The sequence below is a fragment of the Pongo pygmaeus genome, chromosome 10, assembly GCF_028885625.2.
Source record: "Pongo pygmaeus isolate AG05252 chromosome 10, NHGRI_mPonPyg2-v2.0_pri, whole genome shotgun sequence".
NCBI classification, from domain to species: Eukaryota; Metazoa; Chordata; class Mammalia; order Primates; family Hominidae; genus Pongo; species Pongo pygmaeus.
Window position 1 is genome coordinate 69,412,818 of NC_072383.2, and position 25,031 is coordinate 69,437,848.

At 39.1% G+C, this 25,031-nt stretch overlaps 1 protein-coding gene across 2 annotated transcripts in view; it reads left to right on the plus strand.

Moving 5' to 3' along the window:
* Nucleotides 1–25,031, plus strand: part of LGR5 (leucine rich repeat containing G protein-coupled receptor 5) — a 145,962-nt gene that overhangs the window by 49,998 nt on the left and 70,933 nt on the right. For both annotated transcript variants that reach the window (XM_054445429.1, XM_063646504.1), the window contains exon 2: nucleotides 15,363–15,434. In XM_054445429.1, the coding sequence (XP_054301404.1) occupies nucleotides 15,363–15,434 (72 nt within the window). The remainder of the gene's footprint in view (nucleotides 1–15,362; nucleotides 15,435–25,031) is intronic.

The following is a 25,031-nucleotide window of genomic DNA, read 5'->3' on the forward strand; positions in this document are numbered from 1 at the left end:
AGCAACCCATCAGGGCAGTAGAATAGCCGAAAGAAATTAATCTACCTGTGACCCTTCTTGATGGGATTTCCACTAGAAATGAGAAATACTCTTTGTTTCAATAACACTCCAAAATCATGGACCACTCCAAAAATTATCTATTGTCTGTGTAAATGTTAACTTAGGCCAGGCATGGTGGCTCACACCTGCAGTCCCAGCACTTTGGGAGACTGAGGTGGGAGTATCCCTTGAGCCCAGGACTTTGAGATCAGCCTGGGCAACATAGTGAGACCCCATCTCTACAGAAAAAAGAAGAAGGAGAAGAAAGGAGAAGGAGAAGGAGAGAAGGAGAAGGAGAAGGAGAGAAGGAGAAGGAGAAGGAGAAGGAGAGGAATAGGAAGAGGAAGAGGAAGAGGAAGAGGAAGAAGAAGAAGAAGAAGAAGAAGAAGAAGAGGAAGAGGAAGAAGAAGAGGAAGAAGAAGAAGAAGAAGAAGAAGAAGAAGAAGAAGAAGAAGAAGAAGAAGAAGAAGAAGAAGAGGAAGAGGAAGAAGAAGAAGAAGAAGAAGAAGAAGAAGAAGAAGAAGAAGAAGAAGAAGAAGAAGAAGAAGAAGAGGAAGAAGAAGAAAAAAAAATTAGACAGGTCATGGAATGGTCATCATCCTCCCACCACAGCCTCCCAAGTAGCTGGAACTATAGGAATGGTGGCACATGCCTGTTGTCCCAGCTACTTAGGCTGAGGTGGGAGCATCACTTGAGCTCAGGATATTGAGGCTTTGGTGAGCCATGATCACACCACTATCCTCCAGCCTGGGCAACAGATTGAGACCCAGCCTCAAAAAAAAAAAAAAACCATAAAAATCAAATAGTAACTTATTTGGTTTTGGCTACATGACAAGCCCTAGTAAGAGAATATAATGTTGCAGGCTGTGCTAACTTAAACTGTGAAAGAGTTCCCTTTTCTGTTAGTTCATACTGAGTGGTTACAACATATTCTGTTTCGTATCTCCTTTGTATATTTTTTGGCATAAGACCCATTAACAAAAAGTATTAATTCAGGACTATCTAATAGAATCTCCCATAAATCAATGTGAGGGGTCAATAGTTGTGATACCACACTCACACATTTATGGTTTTCTCCATCATTAGGCAGAGTGACAGGGCTAAGCAGAGATTACAATATTCGAGATGGAGATTTAGAGTTTACAAGAGAAAGATGTCATAAGATGTTAGTCTGCTTGGGTCTGACTGGAATCTAATAAATATATAACTGTATGTTGAACTCGTAGGTAAAGTTTCATTTCCTAACACTAGGTCAGATGAGGTTTCTTCTAATTTAGCTACTGCTGTCACTATTTTCAGACAACTTGAATATGCTCTGGCCACTAGATCTAACTGGAGACTCTAATAAGCAATCAGATGCTTTCTTTCCCTGTGTTCCTGAGCCAGGACTCCTGAGGCCTAACCATCATGTTTGTAAACAAACAATGTAAAACATTTTGTATAATTCAGAAGCCTTAAAGCTGAAGGCTGTTGTAAGGCCAGTTTTATTTGATGGGAAATTTGTTCATGATTACCTTCCCATAACAAAGACTTTGATATGGTTTGGCTGTGTCCCCACCCAAATCTCATCTTGAATTGTAGCTCCTATAAAACCCACATGTCATGAGAGGGACCTGGTGGGAGGTAATTGAATGATGGGGTGGGTTTTTCCAATGCTGTTCTCATGATAGTGAATAAGAGATCTGATCATTTTATAAAGGGCAGTTCCCCTGCACATGCTTTCTTGCCTGCCACCATGTAAGACATGCCTTTGCTCCTCCTTTGCCTTCTGCTATGATTGTGAGGCTTTCCCAGCCATATGGAACTGTGAGCTCATTAAACCTCTTTTTCTTTATAAATTACCAAGTCTTGGGTATTTCTTCACAGCAGTGTGAAAATGAACTAATACAGACTTTAAGACAGATTTTTTGTAAGTTTATATAAGGGGGATGCCAACAGAAAAACGTTGAAGACCCAAGTTTTATGGTATCCCCAAAGTCCAAGGAATCCTTTTAATTATCTCTTAGTCATGAGTCTAGGGAAACCTTAGATTGACTTTTTTTTGTGCAGATGAGAGGGAAATTCTCTTTCCAGTCAAATCATGTCTTAAGTAATAGACCTTTTCTTTAGAGAATAAAGTTTTTCCATGGAGGCTTTATGTCCCTTGTAAGGTAATGGTTATAAGAAAGAAGTTGAATCTATGACAGGTTTTATCTGGTAGAAGAACATAACTATAAATTATCTACATATTAAATAGTAGTAGAATTTCTAGGAAATTGTGAGATTGACAGGTCTTGGTGTAACGCCTGAAAAAAATAACATGAGGCATCAGTGGGCCCCTGTGACATTACAGTCCAGGTGTATTGCTGGTTTTTCCAAATAAAGGCAAGCAAGTATTGGCTCTTCTTATCAAGTGGAATGCTAAAGAAGACAGAGCAGGCATCTATCACTGTGAATCATTTGACAGCTGTAGGCACACTAGATAACAAAGTATTAGGATTTGGAACCACAGGAAATTTTGGAATTATAATTGTATTTGTTGCCCATAAGTCTTGAACAAATCTCCAACATCATCCATTAGCTCTTTTAGCTAATAGAATTGGAATATTATAGGGACTAGTACAAGAAATTACAAATATTTGTTTTATTAACTCCTCTACAATTGGTGAAAGTCCTTGGATTGCCTCTAACTTTAGGGGTAAATGGGGAAATTTAGGCGATGGCTTAGAATGGTCTAGTTGGATATTTATAGGTTCAGGACTTATAAGTTTTTCTGTCAGTTGAGGAGGAAGCCCACAGATATTGGGATACTCCAGAAAGGTTGATGTTGGTATAAGTTTGGCTTTCAACGTTATCAACTCCCACTTGTAAGAACAAAGCAGTTTAGGTTCAGGAGGATCAGAGACTTCTAGGGTTATTTCTCCTTCTGAAGAGAGTTTTAATGTGTCTTCTTAGGTTAGAAAGCAAATCTCATTCCAGTATCTTTACTGGAGTGGTGTCACATAGTAAGAAGCCATGCTTCTCTGAAACTAGTTCAGCATTTCAACTGGTTTAGATATAGGAATTCTCCGAACTTGATTTGAAACCCCCACCACAGAAATATTTTTTCACTCCAAGAGATGTGTTGGTTTATTAGGGTGGGGTTTAAAGTGGATAAGGTGGTTTCAGTATCCACCAACACTGTGTATACATGACTCCCCATTGATCTTGATCTGAGTTTCCTTATAAACATAAGGGTATTATACGAAGTAACTTACCAGAGAATCCCTCAGAACCCCATTCATGTTAATTATTGTCTTGAGAGTCAAACCGTTGGGAGTTTTCTCTAAGAGAGGAAGTTACAGACTGATACTAGAGTGGACAATCTTTTTACCAATGGCCTGACTGTTTCTAATGATGGTAGACATCTTAAGATACAGGGTTTCTTTGTTCAGGACCTCTTGATTTTGAGTTATGATATGCATGAAGAGGCCCTCTTGGACTTTGTCCCTGTAGCTGTTGCAGCTGTAAACATAGAAGACTTTGATACTTTTTCGTTCAGCGTTTCACCTTTTTCTTGTTCTAAAGTTCTCTAAAAATGTTCAACCATGATGACTAATTCAGCTGTATCAGTAACTTCCCATCCAATCTTTCATTTTTTAATCAGGTCACCAAGCTTTGGTCAGAGCCCATGAATGAGTAAGTCTGTAAGAGCTATTTCAGTTTCAGCATTAAATTTTCCCTGCTGTATTTTAAGACCAGAATGTTTAACAAATCTAGCCTTGTAATCAGAAACTAATTTATTTCTTTTTGTTTGTATACATGGTTGAATAATGGACCAATCTTTTGTGGGAAGACAATAGGGATCGTTTCCAGCAGTTTTTCGGCTATTTTTCTGGCATCTTTTTTACCATCCCTAGAAGTAACTATTGAAGAGTCAGCAGTCCTTTCCTCAGGCTTATCCCATCCTGCTCTTTTTATCCATTAGTGTACATCTCTGGGTCTTAATATTATGTGTATAAACTGATATAAATCAGGAAACACAGGGTCATAGGCTCCTATGAGGATTCTCAATTCCTCAGAAAATTTTTGTGGATTTTCTTTGCAATTTGGAAAATATTTTGCTATGGCTCTGAGTTCAGTTTTTGACCAAGGAATAAAATTATTTATAGGAGCCAAACCTGGGTATTCTGAGGGCCTAACTTTATGAGGCATTTACTTAACTTCCTTTCTCTCTTTATTCTCCAGATAAAAATGTAATTGAGCAAAAGGATTAGTAGGTTTAGGAGAAAGAGATGGTTTCACAAATGAGTTTGTGGATTTAGAATAATTAGGTAGAGGAGAATAAAGGCAGGAAACAAAGTCACATCAGTTACCACATAATTTCCTTACTTTTGCCCTCAATTTATTGCTTAAGCTTTTCAGTTGTCTTATTTGATTTTAGTAAATAAGCTTTTTTTTTTTTTTTTTTCCGAGACAGGGTCATGCTCTGTTGCCTAAGCTGGAGTGCAGTGGTGCCATCACAGCTCACTGAAGCATTGACCTTCTAGGCTCAGGTGATCCTCCCATCTCGGCCTATCGAGTGGCTGGGACCACAGGCATGGGCCACCATACCCAGCTAATTTTTTGATTTTTTTTTTTGAAATAGAGTCTCGCTCTGTCTGCCAGGCTGGAGTGCAGTGGCACGATCTCGGCTCACTGCAAGCTCTGCCTCCTGGGTTCACGCCATTCTCCTGCCTCAGCCTCCTGAGTAGCTGGGACTACAGGTGCCTGCCACCATGCCTGGCTAATTTTTTGTATTTTTTTTAGTAGAGACGGGGTTTCACCATGTTAGCCATGATGGTCTTGATCTCCTGACCTCGTGATCTGCCCACCTCGGCCTCCCAAAGTGCTAGGATTACAGGCGTGAGCCACCGCGCCCGGCCTTGATTTTTTTTTGTAGAGACTAGGTCTCACTATGTTGCCCAGGCTTGTCTTGAACTCCTAGGCTAAAGCAATCCTCCCACTGAGGCCTCCCAAAGTGTTGAGATTACAAGCATGAACCGCTGAACCACTGCACCTGGCTTGAGTAAAGAGTCTTTTAGAGAGGCAATTTTGGATCAGCTAGTTCTTTGTAAGCCTCTGTATACCAATCAAAAAATGCATGCCATTGTTTCTGAGGTATTTAGGATCCATTCTTTTCCATTATGCCCCATAAATGAACAATTTTAGCTAGATTAAAATTTCCCCATTGTGGCCACTGCAACTTCAAATTATTTCTTGTAGGCACACCCATTTTTCTAGAATGGCACAAGTTTGGGGTCTATAATTTCTAAATAAAAAATTTGTTGGTGTTCCCAGCAGAGGAGTCCCAGACTCCTTAGATATTGACAAACCCATAATATCCTGTCTTTTTAAAATTCTATCTACCTGAGGCTTCCAACTACAAACTCAGTCTAGTTCCTATTGAATATCCAGTTTAACCTCGAGATCCCAATCTGGATTCCAGATCTATTCTGGAAACTAGTGCACTAGACTGGACCTAGTCTAGTTTATGTCAAGCACTCAAATTTGATACCTGGGTACAACAGGGAATAAAATTATTCAGATAAACTTGGAGAGCTCAGGACGCAAATTGTGGAGCTTGAAATCTGAGAGGGACTTAACCAGGACCTCCAGATGCAGTGAGAAAGCAATGAGCTCCATGGACTCAGCAGGTACCTTTTGCCTGGTTCCTTGATACACCCCGTGGCATGGCCCAAGGTTTTGGGGCGGGCGGGGGGGGGGGGTCTCCTTTGAATCCCACTTCTGACACCAAACTTAAAGAAAATCTAAAGCACAGCAAAATTTTAGAGTTTGAGTAAGAAGTAATTCATGAGTTGGGGAACACCAGACCAACAGAGGTTTCGCATTCCAGTGCAGAACATCAGAGGCAAGCATTTATGGGAAGATGCAAAAGTAAAACAAAGAAATCAGATTGACTTACAGTTACATAATTATCCTTTTGGGGGTACTTTTTTGGGAAGTTCTTAGTCACATAATTATATCTTAGTTGGCTGCTTATGATTGACTAGAGTTAAGTTTAATTTCTGTTCAACATAAACATTTACCATTAATGTCCCAAGTTAAGTTTAGCTTATATCTGCAGTGTGACCTCAGTCAGGTTCCACCTATATTTGCAATTTAAGCTAGATGAAGGCTACTTTTAAGCCCTAGCTTGTTTTGTTTGCTCAGAAATTTTTCAGGCCTGGTCTCTATTTTAATTTTACTTTAACATTTCTCATAACAATTTTATGAAGTAGATACTGTTATCTCTATTTCACAGATGATGCAGATGAGGGAACTGAGGTACAAAGGTGTTAAATAACTTGCTCAAGGTTACTCAGCTCTGAAATATCAAGGCCAGGACTCAAACTAAGACAAAATATCTACAGAATACACACTTTTAACTGTTACACTGTTAACTCTTTCAAAAGAATTCCTTTGAAACCCCAGGAGAAGTAATATTAGAAAACGAGAGTAATATTAGAAAAAGAAAGATTATTAGCCCTTTCCTTATATATCAATGTATAGTTTCACTTGTTACAGCAAGTATGTTTTACTTCTAATTCAAAGGTCATCAAATAAGATAAAATGTTCTGCTGGCAGTTCGCAAAAAAAGGGTATCCTGATGGTCAAAGTCATATGAAAAGACGTTCAGCTCTATGAGACATGAGGAAAATGCAAATTATAACCACAATGTGATATCACTGTACATGCCAAAATGACTAAAATAAAAAAGAGAAAAAAGCCAGGCATGGTGGCTCACACCTGTAATCCCAGCACTTTGGGAGGCTGAGGTGGGCAGATCACCATGTCAGGAGATCAAGACCATCCTGCCTAACACGGTGAAACTCTGTCTCTACCAAAAATACAAAAAATTAGCTGGACGTGGTGGCACGTGCCTGTAGTACCAGATACTCGGAAGGCTGAGGCAGGAGAATCACTTGAACCCAGGAGGTGGAGGTTGCAGTGAGCTGAGATCACACTGCACTCCAGTCTGGGCAACAGAGGAAGACTCCATCTCAACAAAAAAAAAAGAGAGAAAGAGAGAAATTATAACAATTTTGGTGACAACAAATGGAAACTACTGGATATGAAATAATTGGTATTCTTATAGGCTACTTGCGGGAGTATAAATTGATATAACCACTTTAGAAAACTATTTGGCAGTATATATTAAAGCAGACATATGCATACACCAATACTCAGCAATTCTACTCCTAGATATGTACCTAACAAATATGTACACATATGAATGTTCAATAAATGTGTTTAAGAATATTTATAGCAGTACTGTTCATAATAGTCACAAACTAAAAACAATCCAAATCTCCACCAACAGCTGAGTGGGTACATAAATTGTGGTGTAATGATAAAATGAAACACTATATTGCATTAAGAAGGAATAAACGATTGCTATGCACAACATAAGGATAAATCTAACAAATATAATGAGTGAAGAAGCTAGACACAAAAATGTCTATAAATGATTTCATTTACAGAAAGATTAAAAAGAAGCAAAACTAATATAAAATGTTAGATGTCAGGAGAATGGTTACTTTTGGTGGGGAGCAATGAATGGAAGGGAACATGAGGGGGTTCTGAGGTGATGTCAGTATTCTATTTCTTGATTTGTGCTAGTTTATGAGGTGTGTTCACATTGTGAAAATTCATCAGGGGCCAGGCGCAGTGGCATGCCTGTAATCCCAGCACTTTGGGAGGCCAAGGTGGGAGAATCAACTGAGCCAAGGAGTTCAAGACCAGCCTGGGCAACACAGTGAGACCTCATCTCTACAAAAAAAAAAAAAAAAAAAAAATTTTTTTTAATTAGCCAAGTATGGTAGTGCAAACCTGTGGTTCCAGCTATCCGGGAGGCTGAGGTGGGGAGATAACTTGGGACTTGGAGGTTGAGGCTGCAGTAAGCCATGATCATGCCAGTGCACTCCAGCCTGGGAGACAGGGTGAAACTTTAGTTGAAAGAAGAAAAGAAAGAAAGAGAGAAAGAGGAAGGAAGGAAGAAAGGAAGGAAGGAAAGAAGGAAATAAGGAAGGAAGGAAGGGAGGAAGGGAGGGAGGAAGGAAAATTTATCAGGCTGGACACAGAATTTATGCATTTTCCTGTATATGTTATATATGTTATATATGTTTCCTATATACGTTATATATATGTTTCCTGTATATGTTATGCATTTTCCTGTATATGTTATACTTCAATAAAAAATATTCTTAAGGATACAGTGTTTTGAAGTTAAAAATGATAACATTTTTAAAGTACCTGGAAATAATACTATTCATACTATAATAAAATTCTGCTCAAGCCTGCACCTTGCCTTTTGAGATTCACAAGAAGTATATTATCTCTAGAAGTATATTTGAAAAGTGATCGATTAAAAAGTGCTAGAATGGCTCCAGCCTAGATCCATTGTTACCAAAGATATCTGGCAGAGAGCTAAATGCTACTGGATCTCCAAAGACAAATTTAAAATGATTGTACTTAGAAGAAATAGGAATTGCACTGTGCTGCTAAAGATGTAAATATTTGTCTTCGACTGTGGCAAAGATTAAAGAAAGAGCATCGATTTTTTTTTTGTTTCCTTAATTTTTTAAAATAGTAACACTGTAAAAAAGACTTCCTTGTTCACTTATTCAAATACCAAATCTCAACTATGGCTGAATTTTAAGATGATGAACAAAGTACTTACTTTAGTCATCTCCCTCACAACAAATCCATAGAAATGATAGGAAACATACTTCAGAAGAAGAATAAAAAGAAAGGGAAAAGAAGGAGAAAAGAAGAGGGGAGCAGAAGGAAAAAGAGGAGGAGAAGCAGAAGTCAGTGGCACTTGGGCATGGGGGTAGAAGGGCACCTTTCAATGAACGAGAATCTTTGAGGAATCCCTAGGAAAGAAAACAAATAGGATCAACTGAAAAGGAAAATTTAATTACAAGCAAAAACAATCATTTTGAAAGGTGAGCAAAACACAAAGAGAGTTTGCTCCCAAGAGTATTTTATTTCAGAAGAGTTCTATACCTCATGCTCTTAGAGGCAGTGTAGCCACTTGTCCAGGCTACTACAACAAATTAGCATAAACTGGGTGTCTTAAACAACAAAAACATATATCTCACAGTTCTACAGGCTGAGAAGTCCAAGATCAAGGTACCAGCAGATCCAGTGTCCTCTGGGGGTCAGCTCCCTCAGTTTTCAGTTGACCAACTTCACATTGTATCCTTAACATGGTTCCATAGTGTAGTGGTTAGCATTTTTGTTTTACACACATTGTATCCTTAAGTGGCAGACAGTGGAGCCCTCTCATGTCTTTTTATAAGGACACTAATCTCATCATGGGGGCTCCTCTTTCATGACTTAATTACCTCCCAAAGGCACCATCTCCAAATATCACCACTTTAGGGATTCAGGGCTTAGCATATGAATTTGGGGGAACACAAACCTTCAGTCCATAGCACACAGTAATGTGCTGCAGTATGCTAAAGGGGAAGGGATCCATAAGGATGGCTAATAAGGAGGAAGGTATGGGTATGGTAAGCAGGGGACAAAGGAGAACATCCTTGGTGGTCCAAAGAATCCCAGTTATTTCCATGCAGTAAGAGGACAGGTGCCCCATAAGCATGATGGGGGTGGTCATTGATGAAGAGGTTCAAGGCAAGTGGTAAAGGCTGGCAGCAGTTCTCATGGGAGTAAGTTGAGCAACAGCAAAGCACAGAATTGGGCACTGGTGTTACAAACACACAGAGACCGTGAATTTATAGTCACTGATCTGCACATTTATGAGGTTTTTTTATTTTCTGTAGCACTCAGTATCCTGGGATAATAACAGAGAAGATAAAGGAATCATGGTGTTTTTCCAGAGCTGAGGTTTTTCCAGGAAAGTAAAACAAAAGACAGGGGCTAGGGAGTTGAGAGTGTTGGTGACATGGTGATCCAGGAGAGCAACAGCCTAGGTTTTGGGGCTAAGATGAGCTTTGATACAGGAAGTATCAAAGGACTGGAGGTTGAAATAGAGAACAACGAAGATGGAAAGATAAGAGGTTGTGTCAGAATGGCAAGGGTCTGTTGAACTAGATCTTGAATGGCCTTGGAAGAGACATGGGGGAGTGGTAATTTGGAAATGGAGAGGATAATGCATTCCAGGGAAGAGAACCACACATGTAAAGACACATGCAAAGGGAAACGGTAAGAATTTCCATGTAACTAGATCACACATTGCACGGAGGAAAGTGGCTTGAGATCAAGATGGAAACCCACATTAAACCAGATTGTTAAGAGCCTAAGGAGTTTGGACATCATTTCCTCCCAGAGGCAGGAGCCAGCAGAAGTCTCAGATAGCACTGTCCTGTATGGCTACCGTTGGACAGGTTGTATCCTGCACAGAGGCTCCTTCATGGGGTCTAAACTCTAGGTCGAGCTCTGCTTGCCAAGCCATTCATCCTGCTTGCTCTGTAGCTGTTACCCCAGGAGGAAGAGGATATTTTCTTTAATTCTTCAGCCCCTCAGGAGAGGGAGCCCTCTTTTAATTCATCTACCGGAGGGGCTGCATTCCTTTTTGGGTAGCAGTGGCTCTGTGTAGAGTGATGACCAGACAGACTTCTCAGGGTAACTTTTCTGGCCATGGTGTAGAAGATGACCCAGAATGAGGAGACACAGTAAACATGGAGAGCAGAACAGTTTTCAGCAGTACAGGGGCCTAACCAAAGGCAGCCAAGAAGAAAGAAGAGGGGCCAGATCCAGAAGCAAACTCTGTGGTACAATTAACACCAGAAGGCTTATGGATGTAGGGATGGTGGGAAAGGGAAAAGTTAAAGATGACTCAGATATATGCTCCACTGTGTTCCTAGAATAAAACCTGACCACATTAATTCTCAGTTAACATCTGTAAAATGAAAAATAAAATAGAGCTGCAAGTAACAAAAACATTTTTAAGGGAAAGATACTGTCTGCTGGGATGGAACCCATAGGAACCCATAAGAAACAGTACCTTTAATCATCTTAAGCTTCCTCAATTTCGAGTTGTAGAGGTCAGAGAACTGGCCTAAAAATTTAGAGTTACTCCAGGCAGTTGTTTTCAGCCCTGGCTGAACATTCGAGTCACCCGAAAAGCTTTTAAAAACTCCAGTGCCTACACTGGATCAATTAACTCCAAAATCCTGGGGATGAAACTTAGACATCAACATTTTTTAAGACAGAGGCTCACTCTGTCACCCAGACTGAAGTACAGTGGTGTGACCATGGCTTACTGCAGCCTCAACCTTCCAGGCTCAGGTGATCCTCCCATCTCAGCCTCCTAAGTAGCTGGGACTACAGGCACACACCACCACATCTAACTAATTTTTTATTTATTTATTTATTTTTATTTTTTATTTTTTTGTAGAGACAAGGTCTCCCTGTGTTGCCCAGGCTGGTCTCAAACTCTTGGCCTTACGCAATCCTCCCACCTCAGCCTCCCAAAGTGCTGGGATTACAGGTGTGAGCCACTGTGCCAGTCCAGACATCAACATTTTTTAAAGCTCCTGGGTTGGTCCCTATATATAACAACTGCTCTCATGGAATTCGCAATCTCTATTCTAGATTTCTAGACGTGATCAGTAATATAGCATAGATAAGAGGTGGATCAGAGACAGGGCAGAATGGTGTAACTTATTTGACCATCTTGTCACAACGGAAATCAATCATCCATTTCTTACAAAATCCTTTTACATAGTGACCAGTTCTTCAAAATTAATTTCTACATCTTGACAAAACATCAAGAAATTCATTATGTGGCTTCATTGATTTTTAGGAAACTGATTATGGGTAAGATGTGGTTTAAAAAAACAGAGCATTTTAAAATAATTACTTAAAGAGTAAATAATGCACAGGCTTGGAAATTATTTTAAGACCCTTCATTTGCTGCTAAGGTTATATGTGTACCAGGGGTCAAAAAGACCAAATGCTATAGAAAAATAAAAGGAATGATTTAAAAATAATTTAAGCGTAAGAATGAAGATATTTTGCATCAATTAGAAAGGTGGTACACAAAAATAAAGAAAGCAAAACAAAACAAAAAACCCTAGGGCCTAGACCTAGGTTCCAGGCCTGGGCTTTCCCCCTGAATATTGCACTGAAACTTAGAGGCCACCTCACCTCACTGAGCCTCATTTTCCTCATCTATAATGAGCATTCTCACCCTAGTGAGTTTCAGTCCTCTCTAACAGCCAAACATTCTCTAATTCTATCATTGGTAAGTCAAAGATGAGCAGGCTAAAAGTAATTTAAGCCTCACCATTCTTGATATGAAGGCAAGAGGAGCATCGCTCACCAAAGAGAAGTCAAGGACCCACCCCAGGCCACGGCTGTTTTTATTGATCCACAACAGATAAGAATTTCAGAGTAAAGTCTGGAAACTTTTGTAGTCATTTAACTATTTCTGTTAAATCACATAATAAAATATTGAGCCTTGTATTTTGTATATCTTTGTATTTTTATTTCACCTTTTTAGTAATCAATTTTTATTGTAGTTTATAATAGTGTAAGTCCACAGCAAATTAGAAATTTAAAAAATTTCGTCTTTCACCATGGATAGTTTGGAATACACTGAGCTGGAGAACCATGATTACATTTTAACATCAATGCAAAAGTGCACACAGAAGGGAAAAAAGCAAATGCAGGCAAATTAATTTTTACCTTGTCCATTTTGAATTTTATTTTAGAGGCCCATTTCATTTGGTCTTAGATCATTGCTATTAAAAGTTATTTTCTGCTACAAGTTTATATGAACTGCTAGAGGCTTTTTAAAAGAAAACAGCCTGTATTAGAAAACAGGTGGTAAGGGGTTGGTTTTCTAGTACTAAGTCATTGTCTAAGAGGAATTACAATATGATATGTCAGGTAGCACAGTAAAGTTATTAATTCCTGTTGGAAAAGATAGGTACTTTCCTTTTTTTTTTTTTTTGAGACGGGAGTTTCACTCTTGCTGCCCAGGCTGGAGTGCAATGGTACAACCTCAGCTCACTGCAACCTCTGCCTCCTGGGTTCAAGCAGTTCTCTTGCCTCAGCCTCCCAAGTAGCTAGGATTACAGGTGCCCACCACCATGCCTGGCTAATTTTTGTATTTTTAGTAGAGATGGGGTCTCACCATGTTGGCCAGGCTGGTCTCAAACTCCCGACCTCGGGTGACCCACCTGCCTCAGGCTCCCAAAGTGCTGGGAGTACAGGTGTGAGCCACCATGCCCAGCCAGGTACTTTCCTTTTTAAGAAAAGAATTAAATCACTCCCTTCTGATTGGAGATGGCTAATCATAGGGTTTCAAGCTATTAGCATAGAGACACCCTTCTTTAAAAATAAAGAAGGCTGCATAATGAGGTTAGTTTTCCCAAGATTATGCAGCTAGTAAATAGGAAAGTCTAGGTTCCCACCCAAGACGCTCTTCTCAGGCTTGCCTGCTCTTTCTCTGCTGCCGTAGTCTCCTCCACCATAAAAAGTGTTCAAGTGGGAACCAGAGAGTGAATGCTTACATAAGCCTCACTTCCAGGTACTTGAAATAGGGTAACAAATATTAAAAAAATGTGGAGTGCTTATGAATCACCTTGATATGTAAGTGACCATGTTCTGTTTAGAGCTTTCTGCAGATAAACAAGATCAATGTTTGTTCTGAAGTGATTTGCACATCACACAGAAAAATATGAGAGAAAATCTATGCTCTCCACACCATATGTCTTGATGTCGAGACTGGTTTGATCTGTGTTACCAATAGACCTGCCCCAAAATCAAACCACCTTGATCCTTTTAGGAAATAAGTAGGATATCAAATTTTAAAAAGTGAATATTCCTGAGAAATATCAAGTCTTTGCAGAGATTCTATAATCACTGTGAGGAATCCAGAAACTGCATTGATCAGTTTAAAACATGTCTGTTTGGTGAACTTAATGACTGTGCTATTTCACGGGAATGTTTGCAAAAAAAATGAAATTGTTCATCAATTACTTGACTTTTTTATCTAGACAATGCCAGAAAAATCCAGATTTTTGAAATATGGACAATGCAAAAAAATTTTAGTCTATATTTATGGCATTGTCTAGTCTTAGCTTAAGAACATAGCATTTACTTGGCTTCGTTATTTACTGTTCACTAACATAATAAAATTAACAGCAATTTGGGGGTAGTGCCATACTCTGAAACAATTAATAAAATATTTTCTCTTCTTTGCACATTATTGTGACTTTTTAAAGGCAAAGAGTGAATGATTCCTCAATTCTTAGCTTCATTGACGTAAACTCAATATTTGATAAAAGAACCAAGTTATATTGTGAATGAAATCAGCTGGTTAGGTGCAATGGATGTGTCCACTTTAATAAAAGCAATAATTCAGGTTGAAAAGAACTTCATTATATTTTCTCAAGATAAATTTTAATGGAGGCCTGGTCTGAGAATACGATGCCATAAGTTCTGAATCTTCAGGTTCGTGCAACAAGTCATTTCTCAAGTGACCTTCAGCTGACTACATAAAATCTGAGTTGGTCTTGATTAGAATCTGTCCAGCTGTCAGTCTTTTGGCCTCTGAGATACAGAGGGCATATACCCATGATGCTGTGGGGTTATGTAAGAGACAGTAAAGAAATAGGGAAAAAAAAAACACAGAATAAAATGTAATTACACAGAGTTTCGTTTAAAACAAAAATTGATTGAGTTCTGCTTAAAGTGGCTTGTTGTTTCCTGTGCCAGGAACTACTGTGCAGGCCCAGCAGGAAGTGTGCTACAGAGCAGGATCACCTTACACCCTCGTTTTATGGTTCATTTCACTTATTTAATGCAATCTGAGAACCTGCAAAAGGAACATGTTAGAAGGAGGGAATAGGCTTTTTGTCTTGTTTTGTTGTTGTTGTTGTTTTAAATTTCTTTGAATCAAAACATTTGTTTTTACAAGGTGCTTAAAGTCGCAGAGAAACAGGACTTCTAGAGTTGCACGGTGAAGACATTTCTCTTTGTCACACAATTTAAAGCAAGACACAAAGTTGAGTTATGTCTAGAGTTGAGTTATGTCTGTTTCCTTTGCTGTCCTACTCACATAATTTTAAACATAAAGAATTACAACCATGCCCATGAATGGTCTAAGTCATTTTGAATTCCATGTAAGTTCCTCCTAGAGTCTCTAATTTGATAGAGAGCCCATGATGTTGCGGGGAATGTTGGAGAAAAGGAATTAATATTTAAGATGTAGAATAGCGATTCATCTGTCAAGCAGAGGAATGAGTTCATTTTACTGTATTGTTTGGAAATGTGTGAATTGAACAGCTGGATTTCCTTGTGGTGGCATTCGCTGCTCCTCACACGCTGTCTGTTTTCCCCTCCAGAGACCTCAGTATGAACAACATCAGTCAGCTGCTCCCAAATCCCCTGCCCAGTCTCCGCTTCCTGGAGGAGTTGTAAGTATCACTGTAGTCTTGATGCATCCAGTCAACACTGGGCACATTCTTGTGTTTGTCTCTCATACTTACTGTGGGAACCAGATAAAACAAGGCAGAAAACCTGTCAGCACCAACAATTTCAGAACATGAGGAAACACTTAGTTGGGAGGGGGCAAAAATAGAATTGCTTATGATTCTGGAAATCAACTTATAAAAGAGTTTACCATAAGGCTACAACTTTCTAAGGTGAGACTGAGCCAAACAAATTAAAATTTTAAAACAAAGCCTGTTTAAAAGCTGGATAGCTCTTTGGAAATAGTTAAGCAGCAGGATATTAAAAGTTTGAATACTGGTTCATGTTTATTAAAATCGCAAGTAAAGCTATAATCAAAACCAAAAACTGCTGCTTGGTTCGGCTTGTGACAGGGAGAATTGAGTCCACATTGCATAGCACCAAACCTTCTTGTCCTAATCACTTTTAATTACTATTTCCCTACTTTTAAATTTAGCTTTCCTCAAGGCTTCAGTAGAAAAATGTGAAATCCACAGAAGATTTAAAACTGGGCTCTTCCAAACACTAAAAATAAAAACTAAAAAAGGAGGAAGCTAAAATTAGTTAATGATACACAGAGGAATTTTGATTAAGTCTAGTAACCACTTTTCAGAAGATGAAAAAGAACTGTATAAATCAAAAATCTGCATTTAAAAATTCATTTGATCCTCTTACGCTTTTGAATGATGGGGATAAGGAGGTGATACCCCATCACAGCCCTAGTGTAGAACGTTTGGCACCATCAGTTGAGTCAATCCTCTGACTGTTGATTAAAGGAATTGTTTAGGTAATGACCTCTTTTGAAAATATTTTCTTTATAAATCCTGAAGTCAGAGTCCAATTTAGGGAGTAATTTAAATTGCTAATGCACCACAGAATCCACCATGGGAGGTAGAAAGAATGTTTCATCATAAGCAATTACACTACGTTGATCATTTTCTCAAGAGAATTAAGAGGATAACATTTTGAAATTTCTCCCCTCTGGAGTTTTATCTGCATTTATTTTTGATGGCATTATATTTTATGAAATGCTATTGTTTTACTACTGAAATCAGTTGCATGTGATCAAATTGATATCAAGGGTTATGGTAGGGAATCTTAGATTTCTAGATTGTATAGAAGGTTTTATGATTCATGGAATGGATTTTCACTCTAGGTCCCAGGCCTTTTTTTTCCATCTTCTCTTTTGTCTCAGGACATTTCCATTGCTAGGATTTAACCTTCATAGGAGCTGGAACAATGTCTGTCTTAGTCATGGCTGGTACATAATAAATAATCTGTAAATTTTTAATGAATGAACTAACAAGAAAGCAAAATATGTAAAAGGAGTTTCTTACACATGTTAACTCCCTAAGAAAAAAGTAACAGATTTTCATTGACATTAGTCAACATTTTTAAAGGTTATTTTAAATAATTTTCAAACATCAGAATTTTAAAAAATTACATCCATCTTGTTCTCCCTATACTGCCACAATTAATATAGAATACATAGCCCTGTTTACCCCCATATTTCTAAGGTATGCCCTTCCTATCCTTTTCCCTTTAATTCCCTTATAATATCCCATGGCAAAATGCTTCCCTTCTCCCTCAACACACACCTCAACTTTAGACCACAAGCTGAATCAATAAATAATTCACTTCCCCAAGGACTTTGTTTAATAGATTTCCTCCCTCAGTGACCCAACTCATTCAAAATAACTCCTCTTTCTTCATGAGGTGAATATTAATTCTGTTCCAAGGCCAGTTTTTAAAAAGATAGTTGAAAAAAAATCACAAAAAAAGCAATGGTGTTTGCGGAGAGAACTACCATTTGAAAATGCTACTATTAATACTTTTCTGCCTTGTCTTATTTTTATCTCTCTGGAAACTCCATCAAGTACCTTGACCATAGAATCACAAAATTTCAGAAATAGAGGAGACCCTTTAAAGACTATTCATTCCGTTGCCTCATTCTGTTCTGGAATTCTTTCTGCTAAGCTGGCTGACTTGCTGAATTTAAAATCAAGACTGCTTTTCCATATATAATTCTGTGCTGCACCTAACTGATGTCTTAAAGACATCATTATTCATTTAGCGGCAAAAGAAGTTAGTATTTATAAAACCTGGAAAAATGATCAACTCTTCTTGGTTTATTCCTTTGTTCCCAAAGCTAAATTTAGGGGTTTGGGGAGGTTCTATTTTTTTATTGTTTTAAAAAAATCCCTTTAACAGAACATTTTTTTATGCTGTTGATTGTTTCTGTTAGACATATGCTTAAGTCTATATTCTCTTTTAGGCTATACAATCTTCAAAAATAATAATATAAGTGTAGTAACAACAATAATAGCTTACTCTGTGCCAATCACTGTTGAAAGTGCTTTACACACATCATTTCAGTGAATTATAACAACCCCGTAAAGATAGATATTATTATTCCCAGTTAACAGATAAGAAAACTTAAATACAGAGAAAATAAGGAACTTACCCAACATAATGGAGTTGGTATGTATCAGAGCCAAGATTCAAACCTAGGTCAAAGCTAAGATTCGAAATGACTTTCAAAGCCATGCTCAGAAAGTGGAGGGTGGGCTGGAATTGTGCATGGTTTATTTGCGCTTTTCTTTTCTCCAATAGCACCTAGCACTGTGATTTCACAGTAGTTTGCATAGTTGAACACTTTTAAATGCTCTATAACTGAGTTGTGTAATGATCAGTGTGTATATATGTGTCTGTGTCTGTGCATGTGTCTGGGAATGCAAAAGAAAGCAATGAAGAGCTGTCTTCCCAGGAGGAAGAGATTGGATATTCAGGTTATTAATCTACGACTATTATATACTATCTATGAGAAAAGTATCATCAGAACTTTCAGGTGTAGAATTTCACCAATCTAGCATTGTTCAATAGGTCCAAAATAGTCTTAGATAATATTTTTTACATGTAAGTACATATACTTAAGCACCATGTTTATGTAGTATATATTTTACTTGAACTAATAAACAACCACCCATACAGCTAGAGATGTTAACTCTCTCTTTCTCTTTCTCTCTCTCTCTGTGTGTGTGTGTGTGTTTGTGTGTGTGTTATGACAATTAGGACACTGTATGAAAGTGTTAAGTCTTTCGTTCAGCTTATTCAGCTCATTTTTGTGCTTTATCTCTTTATACATTAAATAGGAAATTGCCACTGATACTATCAATAATACTAAGAAACCTCCCACCATAAAACGCAGTCTTTAAAAATCACTATCAGCTGGGTGAGATGGTTCACGCCTGTAATCCCAGCACTTTGGGAGGCCAAGGCGGGCAGATCACGAGGTCAGGAGATCGAGACCACCCTGGCCAACATGGTGAAACCCGTCTCTACTAAAATACAAAAAAAAAAAATTGCTGGGAGTAGTGGCGGGCACCTGTAGTCCCAGCTACTCAGGAAGCTGAGGCAAGGGAATCGCTTGAACCCAGGAGGCGGAGGTTGCAGTGAGTCGAGATCGGACCATTGCACTCCAGTCTGGTGACAGTGCGAGACTCCGTCTCAAAAAAAAAAAAATCACTATTAATAAAGCCACATTATCACTCTTCCCCTTAGCTCTAATTACCTGATATATCATTTCTCTCATTTAATTCCTTTAACTATGTTATAAACTGTGTAGACAGCCATGGTTCATCTCTCATTCATGGCTAAGCCTTAACAAAGGTGTCATAGTTCAAAATCCTGTAAGAATCAATAAAGCGCTAGAGATATCCACTGACTTAATGTTTAAAAAAGCACGTAACTCAGCCGGGCGCAGGGGCTCACACCTGTAATCCCAGCACTTTGGGAGGCCAAGGTGGGTGGATCATGAGGTCAAGAGATCGAGACCATCCTGGCCAATATGGTGAAACCCCGTCTCTACTAAAAATACAAAAATTAGCTGGGTGTTGTGGCGCGCACCTGTAGTTCCAGCCACTCAGGAGGCTGAGGCAGTAGAATCGCTTGAACCTGGGAGACGGAGATTGCAGTGAGCCAAGATGGTGCCACTGCACTCCAGCCTGGTGATAGAGTGAGACTCAGTCTCAAAAAAAAAAAAAAAACATTGTAACTCTTGATTGAATGATGAGTTACAGAAAGTATTTAAGAACAGCTATTACAGAAAATTGTCTTCCTCTCTCCTTCCTGACATTCTAGAACACTTACTACCTATGCCGCAAGTTTTTGACACATTTCAGTCTTGTTTTTTATTTGTTTAGTTTAGTTTAGTTTTGTTTTGTTTTTGTGACTCTACAAGGTGACCAGATATGCAGAGGCCAATTGTCCTTCTGGTGGCAATGTGCCCGTGCATAGAGAAGGGGAGTCTTTTTCTTTTGCAAAAAAGAAAGAAAAACAGGTCTAAATTAGGGAAACTGTGCGGTATAGAAAGAAGAGCGCAGAATCTAGATCCAGAAGCCCAGGATTCCCATCCTGGCTCTGCCACTTACTAGCTGATAATCCACTTAATGCTCACTAGGCCTCAGAGGAGAAGGGTGCTGCCTGCCTTTTAAGGTGTTTCCAAGAATCAAATGAAAGGATGATGAAAGAACGTTGGTAAACTATATTCTGTATATAGAGTTGTATTAGTAAAATGAAAACACCTTCAAAAAGATTTTAACCCCCTCTTTTCTTTTTTCATGAGCCTGATTTTGCAGGAATCTCAGGGATCCTGGACTTGAAAAACTGTTTCCAATTCTGAGCTTTAATGGATATAGACAACAATTGCAGTTAGTTCTTTACTATTTTAATAACCTGAGAAATCATTGCATTTCCCTCCAACGGTATCTCTCCTCCTTCTATTTACTCAGTTCTAGGAACTTCCATTAACGCTTGCTATGTGGACAAATAAAAGATCCTACATTTGGTCCATCAGAGTGTAGTAGAGATGTTGGGAGCTAATGGCAGATGGTGACTATTGCTGGCGTCTACAAGTTACATTAAACTTAGCTTGGTAGTCTGACTACATAAGGAGGGGGGAATGAATTGTTACCATTTAAAATTGTCCAAGTTAAAGGCCTTTATTTCCAAGTAGCATTTTAAAATCTTCCCAGATTCTAGTGCTATTGGAATCAAATACTCGATTTAGAAAAGAAACATGAGAAGCTCTAGAGAGGTCTGTTTTTAAGTTACTATTGTCCCTGGAACTGTTTGCTCATATTATGGTTGGACATGAAGAATCTCTATATAAATAGTAGATATCTATTATTACAGATGAAATTTGTAATGAGAGATCACTAAACTTCCTGAAAGCATAATCTAGGCTTGTTACTTCTACTTCCCCAGCATGTTACTGAAAATAGCGTCTGTATAGCTGTCCTGCCTGTCTTTTGAGATTTTTTTTTTTCCTGAGGATCAAATGAAACAATGATCAAAGAACTTTGGTAAACTATAATCCACATATTGAGTTGTGTTCGTAAAATGAAAACACCTTCATGCCCATGAATAATCTTCAGGCCCCTTGGCCTCACAGTGATCGTCTCCTGTCTTCATAGATCTGACCATTGATTATAAACACTGCCTCCTTGAAACTCAAGTGTTATTTCACGGCGGTTATTTTGTATGGGTAGTCTTCCAAATGACTATCCATCCAGCTAGATATAGACATTTAGATATCTGTCATTGTATATATATATATATATATGTGTGTGTGTGTGTGTTTGTGGTGTATATCTTTCGTTATGACAATTAAGCCACTGTTTTGAAAGTGCCCTACCTCTCTGCCTCCTTTTTCTCCTTAGCATTCCATTCTCCCCCACCACCTATAAAATGTAGATATCCCTCATATATTTCCACTTAAGTTCATTGTCTCCTTTCTCTATACTTCCTCCATTCACATATTTATGAAGCCACTAAGAACATAAGAGCAAATGGGACTTGCTGTGTTTCATTCATTCATTCAGCAAGCCTCTGCCCTCAGGAAGTTGTCAATTGAATGGAAGAGACAGAGAATAAGCAAGGACACAACTGCATATGATATTTGCTAATTGTGACAAGAGCAGTGAATAACACAAACATGGTATAGATAAGGAATAAATAACAAGGGGTGAGAAGGAGGGAAGGTCTCTCTAAGGTGATGTCTAAACTGATGAGAAGGTGGAGGAGGGATTGGGAGCCTGGAGCTGGGATACAGTATTTCAAGCAGGAGAACAGTGTGAGCAGAGGCCTTAGGTGGGAAGAACGTGATGTGTTTGTGGATCTGCAAAAAAATCAGTATGGCTGGAGCAGAGTAAGAGAGAGGGAAGTGATGTGGATGCATTTGGAGAGGAAGGAAAAGACCAGATCATGCAGGGCCAGTTAAGCCATGTATGGAATTCAAATAAGAGCAATGGGAAGCCATTGGAGGATTATGTGCAGCTAGTGAACCAATAGGATTTATAAACCTAAAAGATTTCTCTGATTTCTGCATGCAAAATAGATTGGGGAATTATGGAAGCCGAAGGACCCAGTAGGAGGCTACGATAGGTGTCTGGGCGAGAAACTCATAGAGAGGACCCCCAAATCTATGTTTCCAGACCAGATCTCTTTTGCCTTTGATTGCTAGACAAATGGTTCTCAATATACTGTCCCTGGACAGTGGTGCACTGGCACCACTTTGTTATTTATTCTTTATCTAAACTTTTTCTTTATATGAGCTAGCTTTTGAGAAATACAAATTCATGTGCCCCCACCCCAACCTGGTAAATCAGGAACTCTGGGGGTTAAACTCAGAAAACTGCCTTTAACAAGCTCTCCAGGTGATTCTGATGCATGGTAAAGCTTGAGGACCACTACTCTAGGCTAGTGGTTCTCGAAATCTAGTGACATCAGGATCACCTGTAGTGCGTGTAAAACCACACATCTCTGGGCCCCATCACAGAATTTCAGCAGGCCAGGGATTGGGAGGAGAAAGTCAAGAATTTGCATTTATAAGCCACTTCCAGGTGATGTCGATACCACTAGTTTAGCTACCACATTTTGAAAATCCCCAACTACTTAAGTGACACCTCCACCAACTATCCATCAATACTTCAAAACTCAACATGTGCAGAACCAGATTCATTCATGTGTCACCTGCCCTGCCTCCCACAAGCATTTTCTCCTACCTTGCCTGCTTGCATTCTTATTATCCAGACTTGTGCCTGCCCTGTCATTTTCTTCTCTTACCTCCTATATTCAGCCAGTTTTCAAGTCTTAAAGCTCATAATTCCATCTTGTCTTTCCTGTTTGTTCACTCTATTTTGTCACCACCTAGTTCAGGTTCTCATTGTCTCATTTGGGTAACTCGTTTTTGGTTTGTTTGTTTTGTTTGTTTGTTTTTTAGACAGAGCCTCACTCTGTCGCCCAGACTGCAGTGCAGTGGCACGATGTCAGCTCATTGCTACTTCCACCTCCTGGATTCAAGCAATTCTATTGCTTCAGCCTCCCAAGTAGCTGAGATTACAGGCACCCGCCATCGTGCCCAGCTAATTTTTGTATTTTAGTAGAGATGCGGTTTCACCATGTTGGCCAGGCTGGTCTCGAACTCCTGACCTCAAGGATCCGCCTGCCTTGACCTCCCAAACTGCTGGGATTACATGCGTGAGCCACCGCGCCTAGCCTGGGTACCTGTTAAAATCCATTAACAAATCACCTGTCCTAATTCTCTCAACAATTAAATGAATTAATCATTGTTTCTGGGGATGGAGACCATGAAGGTCTTCAGGCGATCTTATAAATATTAAACAGAGAGAACTACTTCAAAGTTTCCCATCCTTGAATATGCATTAGAATCGCCTAGCACACTTTTTAAAGCTACTAATGACCAGGGGTTATCCTCAGAGATTCCAATTTAATGGGTCTCAGTGGGAACCCAGACATCTTTTATTTCAAAGCTGTACAGGTGGACTGAGAACCACTGGAATATATGAAAGCACCCCAACAGACGAAGACAGTCAGGGACTCATCAGTTGCTTGAACATAGGGACTAAAGGGGAGGTCTAAAGATGAGAGATGACTCTGAATAGGGTTATGAAATCAGGTGTCAGGAGCCTGGTGAGGGACAAAAACAGGGAATTCAAGGGAAGAACTGATTTTGCAGGCAAGAGGATGCCCAGTTCTGGATATACTAAGTGTAAGGGGGCAGCAGGACATCTAAATGGGAATGTCAGTAGTAACATTGTTGGAATGTAAATGTGAAGCATGATGAGTCTGTTCTAGAGATAATGATTGGAGAGTGGTTTACAAAGAGGTGATGGTTGAAGGTGCTGGGTGGATGAGAACCTTGAGAGAGGCTCTATGTTTCCCAGTGTAGTTTTTCAATCTACAATAAAATCACTGGAGCTGCTTATTAAAAATGCAGATTTCCAAGTCCTTCTCCCAGAATGTCTGGTTCCCTGGGTCAGGATTGGGGCCTTGGGGATCTGAATTTTTATGGCTTCTAAAGTGATGGCAATGCACACTAAAATTTGAGTACCACTAAGCAGAGCAGAAAAAAAGAAAGGTGTGAGGACAGAAACTTGAGGAACATCTATGGTTGGAAGATGAACACTAAAAGAGAGCCTAGCAAAAGGAAGAAGAGATGACCAGTCATAGTGGTAAGAGTAGTAAGATTGTGCTGAATCTGAAAGGCAGTGAGAGGAGTTTAAATAAAAAGCAATGGGCAATGGTTTTCTGATAGCCAGTGCCTCAAGTGATACAGCCATTGTGTCCCTGCATTTTCCTGATTTAGGTCAGGGTTGCTCCTGACCAACCTAAGCTTCAGACCAACCTTCCTTTAACCAGAGTAATAATTAAAAACCCCCAATTTGGGGTCAAAATGCTATATTTGAACCAAACTTTCTTCTGTGAACTTTTCTACATAGTGTGAGCAAATAACCTCCCTTTGGCCCATTCTGCCATCTGTAAATGGAGATGATGCCAATTGTTGAATGTGATTGTTATAAACAAATAGCACCATGCCCATAAAGTACTGAATATTGTGCCCTAGCATTTATGAACTGTTTGATAAATGGTAGCTACTATTTATATGCGCAAAAGCACTATATGTGGCATATTGAAAGTGCTCTAAGAAATTGCTGAATTTAAGTTTGATATGTAACAAAGAAGGAATATTCCTCAGCTGTTTCTAGTCTGGTTTTATGACTAGCTATCTTGGAATAGTTATGCCAGATCTGAAGCAAATGAGGCAATATGGCCAGCTGCCTTTGGAAACAAGATCAAATGATCAATAAATATCAGTTGAGCTCCATACTCTGTGCATGCAATAAGACTCTTGAGCTTAGGAGTCTATAATCAGACTACTTATAAAAGGGTACAAAATGAGCTAGGCACAGTGGTGCGTAACTGTAGTCCCAGCTACTAGAGAGGCTGAGTTGGGAGGATCACTTAAGCCCAGGATCTTAAAAAACAACAACAAAAACAAACAAACAAACAAAAAAAACCTTAAAAAGAAAGGGTAGAGGGTAGAAAATCAGCCATTACAGGCTACATTGTACAGAATGTATCTTATAGGAGAGCTGTTAACTGAGACGGTTAAGGAAGATTCCATAAAGGAATTCAAATTGAACTTCTTTAGTCTGGTTAAAGAAACCACAGGGGCAGGGCGCGGTGGCTCACGCGTGTAA